The 13,605-nt window shown below is 41.7% G+C and overlaps 1 protein-coding gene across 8 annotated transcripts in view; it reads left to right on the forward strand.

Moving 5' to 3' along the window:
• Window positions 1–3,146: 3,146 nt before the first annotated feature.
• FN1 (fibronectin 1) overlaps window positions 3,147–13,605 on the forward strand; it is a 69,520-nt gene continuing 59,061 nt past the window's right edge. For 4 of the 8 annotated variants that reach the window (XM_019938963.3, XM_033859802.2, XM_033859801.2 and 1 more), the window contains exons 1-7: window positions 3,147–3,513; window positions 4,416–4,544; window positions 5,515–5,652; window positions 7,010–7,141; window positions 8,110–8,247; window positions 10,705–10,863; window positions 13,088–13,279. In XM_019938963.3, coding sequence (XP_019794522.1) covers window positions 3,363–3,513; window positions 4,416–4,544; window positions 5,515–5,652; window positions 7,010–7,141; window positions 8,110–8,247; window positions 10,705–10,863; window positions 13,088–13,279 — 1,039 coding nt within the window. In that variant the 5' untranslated portion in view covers window positions 3,147–3,362. The remainder of the gene's footprint in view (window positions 3,514–4,415; window positions 4,545–5,514; window positions 5,653–7,009; window positions 7,142–8,109; window positions 8,248–10,704; window positions 10,864–13,087; window positions 13,280–13,605) is intronic. The other 4 variants (XM_019938964.3, XM_019938967.3, XM_019938965.3 and 1 more) reach the window with 1 other exon arrangement.

Genomic DNA, 13,605 nt, shown 5'->3' on the forward strand with positions numbered 1-13,605 from the left:
TCTTCCCGGACCGGGGCACGAACCCGCGTCTCCTGCAGCGGCAGGCGGACTCTCAACCACTGCACCACCAGGGAAGCCCTGAACATTTAAGTTTACCTGGGTTCTGAGAAAATTCTATCTCGATGGCAAGTCCAAATAGAAACAAGGCACAGTCGTAAATAAAGATTTGTTCTGTCTCTACCACATGCGTGGCGTCACACAAATAGTAGGTTTTGTCAGAGGTTACTGGTGTAGAAGAAAGAATCCACTACTGTTTTAAAGGCAAACTTCCTCTTAGAAAAATGAAGAAATGAGGGCACCCTGCATATGCTGCAGCCACTTGAGTGCATGTCACTGAAACAAAATCAGAAGATGGTACAATACAAGTAAAAGAAGAATAAAGAAATCCTACGTTTCAATCGATGTTTTAAAAACTTTTTTGGAGTGTAATTTACATACCATAAAATTCACCCATTTTAAGTGTACAACTCGGTGATTTTCAGTAACTTTACCAAGTTAAGCAGCCACCACGACGATCTACTTTTAGCACATGTATTTTCATCACCCCAGTAAGATTCCCTGTGCCCATTGACAGCTAATTCCCATGCCTAGCCCCAGCTCCAGGCACCTACGAATCTACTTTTGTCACATTTCCTTCTCGAAATTGAGATGAGAAGAAGAAATCCAATGATATATCCTACAAACAGGAGGACACTATTTGCTGAAGAACCCATCCTGTCAAAATAGTCTTCAGATTTCTTAAGGGAGTGCAAGGGAATCTTGGACACGAGGCATACCTAGTTTGAACAGGGTCAGAGTGGAGAGATTTAATTATCTCTCCAGTTAGAGATATAGACTTACGCAATTACAAGGGGCTTTGATAATGAAAGAATACTGTGATAAGCCTTGCTATCTAAGAAAATGTTTCTGTCTCCAAAGAAAAAAGAAGAGTCACTTTCAAGTAAAAGGGTGAACTCTCAAGCATTTCTATAAAATTCAGTCAGTATATTGTTATATTTTTGCTTCTGAGACATTAGAAATATACCATGTCCTTAAGCAAATTATATTTCAATGGATTGTAATATCAGTTTCTTCTGAAATGTAAGTCACTTGGGCTTTTTTCCTCCAAGCTCTCTTGTGTATATTATTCTAATGTATTTTGAGTACAGTAAATATATCAAACTATCATGGTTTTGGTTGACAAAATACATTTCTAACCATTTATTTCCTTCCCCCAGAATCTACGTATTTTAAGAAAGCATTAGCTTCAGGTTTACCTTGCTTACATCCTGATTTCCAGGTACCGTTCCCTCTGGAAGGAACACCCAGCTTCCTAGAAATATACTAAGAATTTTACAAGGGGCCCTTTTAATTTGAAAAAGAAAACTGCTTTGTCAAGTGATGATGAGAAATCGGGGGGGGGGGGGGGGGTGGGAACAACAGAAAAAACCCTCTAACCCAGACAAGACTCTAAATTTGGGGAAATCTGTGGCACTCTTTCAACTTGCAAAATTGGTCACAAAGATGCCTCAAGAAGTTACTTTACACTGCTTGTAGGAAACTGATATCTGCTGTGTGGTTTTTTTCCCCCCCTTTAATTCCCTGTGTTAATAAAAGCAAATGTTAGTTTTGTGTCTTTGATGTGTCGGTATTTTATAGACCAGAGTTCAAATTACCCCATGGCAGTCGCTGAAGGCAGAACTTTTGGAGAAAAGCAATCACAGAAACAAACGTATTTGGCTAGCAGCGTTCATAGATTCTCAAAGCAAACGGGAGGTCTGCACTAGGAACCTAACTAGGAGGCAAAGCTTTGAGTTTAGATCTCTCAGGAGTTACCGAAGAAAGTTGAGGACTCCTTTTGAAGATCTTTAAAAAGCACGTATGACTTGTGTTTGTCTGTAAAAAGGACTGATGTGATGAGTTGCTAAATGCTAGAGACTTCTCAGATTCCCTTTCTATCCTGTGCCTTTAGAGGGAAAGAAAAGGAAATCTTAAATGGGAACTTTCCATATTCTTGGAGTAAGTAACATTTTGGAAAAAAAAAAAGTCTGGCAACGGGGCTGGGGGAGGGGAATTCTGTGATGAGACCGATGTCCACCAAACGAAAATGCCAAATAAAATCAAGGAAGGGACTGTAGGAAGGAAAGACTGGAAACGGTCTTTTCTCAGCTTTTAAGGACTCAAGGATCTCTGCTTTGTGTAACGGGCGCGGTGAACATGGGCAAGGACACCACCATCTTTCTCCGAGGTCGGTCCAACTTTTCAGTTTTCAGTGGTAACAGGCATCCCATCCCCGGGAAAAGAAGACTTTCTTGCATATTTGGAAAAAAGCAAACTGCTGCTCTGTCCTTTCAAAAGAAACCTCGTTCTCTGAATTACCCCCGGATCCGTCAAGCGCCCCGCAGAACTCCTGGTACTAAGTAAAAGCTCATTAAAAGGATCGTTTCTCCCTCCTGCCCCCCAGCTAAAACGTCCTCAGAACCGGGCAGGCACAGCGTTTAGAAGGGGAGAAGTCTTGAACAGGAAACTGTGAAGGCAAAGAGAGTCTCCAGTCAGTGCACAGTAAACCAAAGAAAGGGAACGGAGTGAAGGCCAGCCGCGCCCTGGGACGGCAAAGTCTACATTCCTACAGCTGCAAGGTGGTGGCTACTTTATGGTTTTACCCTCCCCCTCGAACTGCACTCCAGTGAGCAGAGACTTTTTTTCCAGAGGAGACGCAATGTCCTCAACCACCCCCACTCCCCGCCGCCAACCCCAATAAAATAGAAAAAGGAAGCGGGGTTGGGGGGGGTGGACTTGCGACCCCTTTGCTACACACGACTCCAGCCCCTCCCTTTCCTCCCAGTCAACCCCTTTCTAGCCGCTTCCCAATCCCTCCGCCTTTGCTCCCCAAAAGTTTGATGACCGCAAAGGAAACAGAAAAAAGTTCTCTTGCCCAATCCTGGCGGGCGATCAGCATCTCTTTTGTTCGAGGAGAACCCACAGCCCCCCTGACGTCACCCGGAGCCCGGGCCAATCCGCGCGCGGTCGGCGGCGGCGGCGGCGGCGAGAGGAGGGTGGGGGGAGTCGAGCCGGTCCCTCCTCCCCAGCGCCCAGGGCCTCGCGGGGGGCGGGAAGGGACAGTCCCATATAAACCCCGGCCCTCTGGGCTCGGCCGCTCGCGCCGGCTGCGCTTTTCAGGGCAGGAGAGAGAGCGCTAGGCGCGAGCGGGGGAGAGGGGATCTGCAGCCACAACTTCTTTCGTCCTCTCCTTCCCCTGTGTACCTCTACCCTTCCCTTTCCCCATCCTCCAGCCCTTACCTTCTTGGCGGCACTGAAAGGGACTCCGCCCGCAGGTTGCGAAGGGAACCAAACTTGGTGGCGAGTTGCCTCACCGTCTGAAGATGCTCGGGGATCCGGGGCCCCGGTTGCTGCTGCTGCTGACCGTCCTGTTCCTGGGGACAGCGGTGCCCTCCACTGGAGCCTCGAAGAGCAAGAGACAGGCTCAGCAGGTCGTTCAGCCCCAGTCCCCGTTGGCTGTCAGCCAAAGCAAGCGTGAGTACTGACCTCGGGCTGAAACAGGCTGTTGCAGGGATGGGACCCGTAAAGCCAACCGAAGTTGTGGCTGAAGTTTTGCGCGCGCGCGCGCGTGTGGAGAGTGTGCACTCCTTAATGAGAGAAACCGGCTGGGGAACCAAAAGACTTGCTTTGAGCAGGCTGGTTCTGAGGGCCTAGAATAAGATAATGCCTTGGAGAACAGGGGCTCTGCGAGGTCCCGCAGTGCTCTTACCAACTCAGGTCTAAGTCCTATGAATTCAGGAAAACTTGCCTTTAAAGAGAAAATGATGTATGCCTTTAAACTTTCCATGTGGGATTACTGTGGGGTTAAACGTTTTCAACATGGGGGTGAGGAGACGGTAGCTAAATAACTGTGTTGTTCCTACTTTGAATGAGATGTTACTGGTTCAGATTGCATCCTGAGGCCCCCAGGATGCTTCTCCAAGAAGAGGGGTCAGAAATCCTCTTCCAGTTTTTCAGACACACCCTCCCTTTTCCTTGGCTAAAGGAAACTGCTGAATGTTGCCCTTCTTGACTTATTACCCCCAAAGAGCACTGAAATTCCTTGCATGTTTCAAAATGTAGTTCCCAGTTATCTGCTTTTCAAAATGTTTCCACGCCTTTGATGCAGACCCCTGGCCAGATGGAAATGACATCATTGTATAACATTTAACTAAGTCGGAAGAAAAACAAAAGGAATAACCAAATATCTATGTGTGCAAATTTGCGGTTAACTCTTTAGATATCTAGTTGCTTTTAATTCTCCTGGTGCTCTGATGGTTAACTTTTTCCCCTACATTTGTTGCTTAGGCTCATCAGTTTAGTTGTGCAAGAAAATTCCATCATTTGGAAAAAAGAAGGATGCAAATTTAGTGACTTTTCCCTTTAATTCTTTATAGCTGGTTGTTATGACAATGGGAAACACTATCAGATAAACCAACAATGGGAGCGCACCTACCTGGGCAGTGCCTTGATCTGCACCTGTTATGGAGGGAGCCGGGGCTTTAACTGCGAGAGCAAGCCTGAACGTAAGTGGGGGCAGGGGGAGCCTGTCTTGTACTTAATATCTTCTCATAGATGGAGAAGTAGTGCCTGTTAATTAAAGTTAGCATTAGTAATAAAATTACATTCACCATTTCCCCAATAGAATTATTTGTCATTTCCTCTTGAAAAATGTTTAATAACTGCTTATATTTGCTTTTCACATGTTCCTTTTACCTTTAAAACAATAGAACAAATGTATCTCAAAGTAGTTCCCAGAGTCTTTTTTTGGGGTTTTACTTTCCCAAAGCCTTTGATGAAAAAAAAAAAAGAAAAATGTCGTGTGTTCCTGCTTCCTCCAAAAAAAAAAAAATGATTATAACATTTTATTTTATTAGAAAGTAATTTCAAATCTTAAACTGTAAAATTATGGGACAGAAAACACTTTGGGCAGTACATTGTAAAGTGATTTGTCCCCTGCAGTTCAACATAAAATCATTAACCACTTCAAAGTTGTCCTTCCTTTATGACCCTTGATATATTTCTTGTAAATTATGGCAACTCCTACAGAGAAGCACTGATGAGGCTAAAATGGAAATAGTAGGATTAATAACTGACAGTGCCTGGGGAGGGGCGGGAGGAGGGGCTCTTCAGATTGTTTATTTTTATGTGGACCTTGGTTTGACTTTCTGAGCCAGAGAGGTGAATCCAAAGCCCTTCCTTCACAATCTAGCCGGTCCTAAGGTCATACGTTATGGCTTTTTCCTAAGGGCCTGAGAATCCTTTCCAATGGCTATTCATTTCCAGAAAATTAGAGAACTTGTCGAAGATTGAAAACTGAGGCTTTATTAGAGCCTAGGGTAAAATCGAGATCTCCCACGTCAATTTTTTTTAAACTTTCCGTTTGCCCCTTGCTACTCATAGAATGGAAAAGTGAGTTTTCCTTTGGATGGGAGTAGTGAAAGAGAAAAGCTTTTACATATGTAAGGCTCATGTGAACTTTCCTTCTCCCCTCAGCTGAAGAGACTTGCTTTGACAAGTACACCGGGAACACTTACCGGGTGGGCGACACTTACGAGCGCCCTAAGGACTCCATGATCTGGGACTGCACCTGCATTGGGGCTGGGCGAGGGAGAATAAGCTGCACCATTGCAAGTAAGAATGGCCTTCTGTCAAGGGATGCTAAAATAGCACAATATGAATTTTTCCGTTACCATCACTGTCACCTTCTGTTATCCATGACTGGGTATTCCTAATTTGGGGATTACCCTAGGTGACCAGGCAGTTATCTGTGGCCACCTGACTGGTTCCTGTGCTTCTGGAAGATGGCTCTGAGCATAGGTGGAGTCAGTGTTTAGTCTGTGTGCATTTATGAGTGTGTGTGTGTGTGTGTGTGTGTGTACATGTGTACATACATAACATAACCACGTGGATTTCTTGGGTTCCATTGCATTCTTAGATGAGTTGCCCATTTTACGTTATCTGGGCATCTTCAAGCCAGACTGACCATGTGGTGATCTGCAGTGATTGGGAAGATGGTCACGAAGAGCGAATTAACCATTGTGTGGTCTGCTCTTCTTGTTTGCAATGCCCAGACCTCTTGGATCTCACAGAAACAGTCTGATTTCTTTGTAACCAATAGTTTATGCCCGGGAAGCAGATCTCTCTATTCCCAGGAATAATATGGAATGATTAGCCTGATAGTGTTTCCAGGGTACTCTGGGATCTGGACTGACTCTCAGCAATTCTAGTTTAGCTAAGTCAAACTTTCCAGTATGATTCATTGGGTTACCAATAGATTCTATTAACATAGCATTTAGTTTTTTTTTAATCCATCGTTGTATAAAGTCACTTGATGGCTCTGTTGAAAAGACAAATCAGCCTCTTGTGAAGAAGCCCAATCAGCCTTTCCCATATTTAATGTCAGGCTTTATCCAAGTGTACTGGTAAATCTTAAGAGTCAGTGTCCCATAGCGTTTACAGTCTAGTGGACAGTTTAACCTTTGCATGTGCCCTTGTGTTAAATAGCCTAGAAAAGTACCCAGATTTCCACACTTGCTATATATACATCTTTTTCTTTCCATGAAAATGACATTTCTAGGGTGAAATACAGACTCTCCACATCCTGAAAGCTGGAATGCTAGACCTGATGTGGCTTTTTTCATTGAATTAGTCTCAGACTTAACCCGCTGTGTATGTGAGAGGCCATGCCTGGCAACCTTTCTTTTCTGCTTTAGAACCCAATTTCCTGTGATCTCTCTGGGGAACCAGGATTTATGTCTCCTTTCTTTGCCATTCAAATTTTCTCTGTGGTTTCCCATTGTGCTTAAACAAGACATTTAATTGAATGACCCAAAGTGACCAGACCTGTTAGCTTTCCCCCTGTCTCTGATGGGAAAGCTGTTCTCTTACTTTGGCTAACCTAAGTGCCTGTCCTGGTTGGAACATGAGACTTTTCTTAAAAATATTTTCTAGACCACTCTCTCTAACATTGGCTTTTTATCTTGAACAGACCGCTGCCATGAAGGGGGTCAGTCCTACAAGATTGGTGACACCTGGAGGAGACCACACGAGACTGGTGGTTACATGTTGGAGTGTGTGTGTCTCGGTAACGGGAAAGGAGAATGGACCTGCAAACCCATAGGTGTGTGACTCCTGGGGATGAATGAAGGGTGGGGAGGCACAGTTAAAATATTGGGTTGAGCCAAAATCTACTTGGACAAGATATATGAATTCCAATAAAAAAGATAACAAACTGAGAATTCTATTTCAAATAATGAAATCTTATTAATCCATAGTCTTCTTAAAGGAATCAGATCAAAAAGTACCAACCATGTATAGATGTCTTAATTTTGTTTCAAAAACACAAGATAGAGTTGAAAGATTTAGGGAGAAGTCATTTGTTTTCTCTAAGATCTGATTTCAGATTCCTCCTTGGTCAAGATGACAGTTATTTAAAAGAAAAAAAAAATGACACTTTTGACGTATTTCTTTATTGGAACGCACTGGACAAAAACATGATATGGTGTGTGCTGTGTCATCCCCTTGGTCATTTTTTGTCAAAATAAAAATTGCTGAGTTTCTTTTTGTGTCAATCCTCAGCTGAATTCTATTGATACAAATCTAAAAGTTTTTGACTATAAATTTTATTCTGATTGAGCTCTAATTCAGCGGCTTTTATTTTTCTTTGTGTTGTCTCTGTTTTTACAGCAATCCAAATTTTAAATAGCTTTCTTGTCATTTTATTTAGGCATTAATAATTGGTCTTTCATAATTAAGGTTGGAATTTTGCATATTTACTCTCCCTCTGGATACATACATAGATCTTTTTCACTCAAAATACTGGTGTGAATAATGGTACTAGCGGAAAATATACAGTCCATGGACTTATTAGGAGAACAGAATTTCTGCCTGCCAACTTGGCTCGAGCTTTCTTTCGCTTTGGTTACACAATGTGCTTAGTTACAGGGCGTGCCTTTCTTTTTGAACAGAGTACCACTTAAAAAAATGTGGCTGGATTTTTGCTTACACAGTACAATTTAAATTACAGGGAAACTGCCCAATTCAAAATAACCCCTTTTTTGTCTGTTTTTCTTTCAAATTCCCCTACAGCTGAGAAATGTTTTGATCACGCTGCTGGGACTTCCTACGTTGTCGGGGAGACCTGGGAAAAGCCTTATCAAGGCTGGATGATGGTGGATTGTACTTGTCTGGGAGAAGGCAGTGGACGCATCACCTGTACCTCCAGGAGTATGTTTTAGATCTTTATGTTAAAGATGAGACCAGGCGTTGTGTTCTGGATTCCTAGAGAGAATTGTCATGTGATGTCACTTAGAACACATCCATTTCCACCAACGTGGTAACATTTGGATGTCAAGAAAAATTCCATAAGCAACTTACTTTGCTTCTTCAAAGAAGACTAAATTAAAAAAAAAAAAAAAAACTTAGTTCAATAAGGTCTTAGGTTATCAGCTACTGAGGAAAAAACCTTAATATGCATTTAAATGCCAAATGTGCTGTGGACCTGAAGATTAGTTGCAAATGTTTCATCTAAAGTATCACTGAGATATTTTCTAAGTAGCAAAGAAATCGTTAAAATAACAGGCAAATGCATCTTTGGGCATGTGGGTGCTCTTGACATAGAAAGGAGCTAAAGCTCTAAAGTTTTTGGTTTCCTTCTATGTTTGAAATTTAAATAAGGCGTATTCATTGACAAAATTGATGAAAATAAAAGGTACTTACCCCATAGGTTAAAATTATGTGTTTATTCTAGGGTTAAGGACGGTGTCTCTTTAGGTTTACCAGTGCTGTGAAGAAGCTACCCTCTGGTATCTCTGCTGCTCTAAGACTGCCCTGGAGCCTTACTTGTTGCCTTAGGGGTTCAAAGCTCCTTTTGTGAAATTTCAAACCAATAGTGATTATAGAGTTTGCTAAGCAAAACAGCCATTAGCTATCGATGTTATAAATACATTTAAAATCAAATCTAAATAATTTTGAACATATTTTATTTATCCAGCTTAAAGCACTTAGCCATATTAACATGTTCATCATCCAAATTTGAATTCTTTGCAAGCAAAAAATTGTCTTTCCTGAAAAGTGATAACAATTCTAACCAAATAGTTCCCAGAACCTTCCAGTTCATTAAATCTTTTGCATTTAAAATTTTATTATGATTCTCAGACTTCCAAGACCTTGGAGGCAATGTTTTAGCTTAAGACAAATTAGATGTTTGACTTAAATTCTTATCTATTATTTAAAACTCTTCTAATAGCAAGTTGGGAAAAGTTTCTCAAAGAAAAGTCATTTATTCCATGAAATTGTATAAGCCCCTACTTTATACAAGATGGTATAGGGATGCAAAAATGAATTGGACATTAACCCAGCTTTCAAAGAGCACTTAGTAAGTAGGTCAGAGTGATGAGAAAGGCTTATACATATTCACATTCTACAAAGCACAGTATTAAGGGCTTCAAGACAAATACTGAAATAGTGCAATGGAAGTTCAGGGGAAGACATCACTTTTAGCTGGGAATTTGGGGAAAAGTGTAACCAGCAATGATATCTTTATTTAGACTTCTGCTGTGGTGGGAGATCAATGTGGGTGTGTATTTGTGTGAACTTACATTAACTAATTATTTTTTCTCTAACCCAGTGCAATGATTTTCTGATTCACAAAAAAATCAAATCCTCTCTACTCACATTGTAGCATATGGGCATAGCTGGATTATAATTGAAACAATCTATTTGTCAGATAATTGAACACATAGACGAGTAGTAATTTAGTTACAAATTATCATTTTATATTAATAATCCCACTTTTCCGTCAGAGAGTTAACACCGAGCAATTCAAAAGAGGCCATTTTGTTATTGATGTTAAATAGATGTTTGTTTGTGGAGGGGGGGTGGGACCAGGGGAGAGAATAGTTTAGTTGGTAGAAGAGGTTGGTAGTCCCCTGAATTGTTTTACATAACAAATGAAGAAAGAGATGCTGCTATCTTTTAACTGCTCCTTTGGAGCAGTTGGGGGAGACCCTTTGAGACCTACCTGCCTCCCTATTGTTCCTAGTTTTCTAAAGAGAGTCCCCTATGGAAAGGCAGGCTGTATACAATAATGACTATGAGAAAGCCCGGAGAGCCTGAGAAGGAAAGAGAGGGGAGACCAGAAAGCCAGAGGATGAATTTGGTCAAATGAACAATGTGAAAACAATGTAGTGAATGAAAGATTTGACTTTTACCAAATTTAATGAATTGAATGAATGAATGAAGATTTAATGAATGAAAAAAATTGTTTTGGCAGACAGAGAAGTGGAACTAGACTACATCATACAGCTCCCTTCACACTGTTTCAAATGCAATCCCATCTTTCAGAAGTTAACACCCGCGGCACCACAGCTGAATATAAACGTATCATCCAAAAACAGCACCAAACTTGAAACAACTCTTTTTTTTAAATTTTTATTAGAGTACAGTTGACTTATACAGTGTTGTGTTACTTTCAGGTATACAGCAAAGTAACATACATATACATATATCCACTCTTTTTCAGATTCTTTCCCCATATAGGTTATTACAGAATATTGAATAGAGTTCCCTGTGCTATACAGTAGGTCGTTATTAGAAACAACTCTATTCTTATTTTAGGTTTGCACTGAGCACTTGCCAAGCTCGACCTGATTTACATGTTTCAGTGTTTCCTTTCTGACACAGACAGATGCAACGATCAGGACACTAGGACATCCTATAGAATTGGGGATACCTGGCGCAAGAAGGACAATCGGGGGAACCTGCTCCAATGCATCTGCACTGGCAACGGCCGTGGCGAGTGGAAGTGTGAGAGGCACACAACCCTGCAGACCACGTCTGCCGGTGAGTCTCAGGGCCGGTGGGACCCAAATGGGGGCGCCTTGCATAAAGCATTTCTGCAAATCCATCTTTCCCTTGACATGCCATTGAAGGATGATTTGCAGTGTTTTGGCTAGTAAGCTGAGTTCATTTGCAGACTCTTAGTTGTTAAAAGTTTGTTTAATGTCAAATTTTAAACTTAAATAAAAATGAAATGAAAATGGATCTTAGGGGGAAAAAATCCATTTTAGCCCCAAGAGGTAAAACTGATGTCTAAGAAAATGCTAACCTACATGATTTATACATAAAGGTATAGATAGATAAATATATATAGATCTATAGATGTATACGCATATGGATACACACATATACATACACATTTATATGTATTGTGAATATCTAAAGTGCATTTTAATGGAAATGCGAGATTTTTGTTGAGTTACATGATCACTTGATTCTTCTGCTAGGAAAAGGGGAAACGTACATTTGTTCTTTTTCAGAGTGGAATATATCTCCTTGTCCTGACATTCTGCTTTTTTTTGTAGCAGACACAGTCCTTGATGTGTGGTTTCCATGCTCCAGCAAACTTTGTTGCGTTCCATAAAATAATGCACAATCATTGTTTCCATGTATTAGCATTCACAATTTGAGAAAGTCAGAGGGGGCCTAGAGATGGGAAGGAATGACACAATATCTAAGCATTTTTTAAATAAAAGAAGCTTTAATTATTTCTGGTACAAGAACAAGATCTTTGCATTGTAGCTTGTTTTGTAAGAATCTAAAGAAAGAAATAGGGGAATCAGGAGTGTGTACTTCTTTATTATTCTTGCTCTGTTTTGATCAAGTTTTCACTACACAGTGTGCTAGCATTGTTGTTTAGTCTTTTACCAATTGGTCATCTAGCTAAAACTATTAATTACTTGTTTGGATTTTTTTCCTTTTGATGAGTTTTCATCTTGCTGTGAGCACTTATGAAGGTGAAGAAGATTAGATTTGATAATATCTTTGAGTTATTTGATTATTTTCAGTAAGATTGCTGCTAACCAAAAAAAGAAACAATTACAAATCTCAGTCTACTGAAGTAGTTTAAATTCAAAGGGTAGTTGGGTTAAATGCAGTAAGCATTCAATAATTGTTATCTGTTTTTATTAATATTACTAATATTATACTGAAATGGCTCCATTGTTCAAAAATGTTTGAGCAACATAGGGTTAAACCAAATGGAACCTTCTACAGGATCTTAATGCTCCTTTGCACTGTGACTCTGCCAGGTGGGGTGTATGAATACAGACGCCATGTTCCCCCAACATGTGTGACTTTGGGACTGTGGTCTGTGAAGTATTTGGGTTTTAGTGTTTAGCTTACGGAGCTGCTGAATTCAGTCTATCAGTCATTCTAGCTTCAGTTCTGATTCCACTCTTCCTTGGGCCTTGCCCTCGGGAGAACAAATTTCTATAAGTTTAAAGAAAAGATCAACATATTCTGTTGTCTTACTCTGAAAGGAAAGCAGTATTAAGAGAATTGATTGGTTTTAGAAAACACCACAACAGAATTCCCAAGTAATCCTGAGGAGAAACAAACAGTGGAAGGAGGGGCAGCGAATAGAGACTCCAATATGGCTGCCCGGGGCCTCCTCTGAGGAGCTCAGAGTTACACCAATGGCAATAGGTCTGCTGCAGAGGGGCAGGGGCTTCTCAAAACAGTATCAGGAAGAGAGATGCCCAGATAGATTGGGCGAATGGGAGATGCTAAGAGAGGAAGTGTGAGACAGACCATTCCAGGCCAAGGGAAAAGCATGAGGACAGCACAGGGTGCAGAAGGGAATGATGAGCAGCTCAGTGAGGGAAGAGATAGAGCAAGGACGGAAGTGGTCAGAAGCGAGCTGAAAGCGGGTTAGGTGTGGAGGATCGTGAAGGCGTGAACTTTGAGCTCGCTGGAGTGAGTAAGGAGTTGTTGAAGGTATCTGCTCTGTTGAGTGGCAGAATAAAGTTGGTGATTTAGAAATATACTCTCGGTAGCTCCAGATAAGCTAGAAGATGGAAACCCCTGGGTAAACTCTTGTGGATTATTTCCTAGGCTGAGCGCAAAAGCCAATGCAGGAAGGGACGGGCATTTGTTTCCAGTCCCAGCTCAGTAACAGCACAGATTGCAGAGTCATCTGTAGGGGACCTTGAAGATCCGAGAAAGCTACTGCAGAAAGTGGTTTTCTCTAAACCTGCTCTGTGCCTTGCCTTTCTTGTGCCCTTAGGATCTGGCTCCTTCACAGACGTCCGAACGGCCATTTACCAGCCACAGCCTCACCCCCAGCCGGCTCCGTACGGTCACTGTGTCACAGACAGTGGTGTGGTTTACTCCGTGGGCATGCAGTGGCTGAAGGCACAAGGAAATAAGCAAATGCTTTGCACTTGCCTGGGCAATGGAGTCAGCTGCCAAGAGACAGGTCTGTGTCATCTTTTTAAAACAGATTTTAAAAGGCAATACATTCATTGACCAAAAAATGGAAAACAATAAAACAAACAAGAAAAGCTTGTAATCTTACCACCCTGTAATAACAACCAGGGTTTGGTGTTTGATATATTTTCTTCCGATCTTTTTTTTTTTTTTTTTTTTTTTTTTTTTTTGCGGTACACGGGCCTCTCACTGTTGTGGCCTCTCTTGTTGCGGAGCACAGGCTCCGGACGCGCAGGCTCAGCGGCCATGGCTCACGGGCCCAGCCGCTCCGCGGCATGTGGGATCTTCCCGGACCGGGGCACGAACCCGTGACCC

Source organism: Tursiops truncatus, chromosome 7, assembly GCF_011762595.2.
Source record: "Tursiops truncatus isolate mTurTru1 chromosome 7, mTurTru1.mat.Y, whole genome shotgun sequence".
In the NCBI taxonomy this organism is placed as follows: Eukaryota; Metazoa; Chordata; class Mammalia; order Artiodactyla; family Delphinidae; genus Tursiops; species Tursiops truncatus.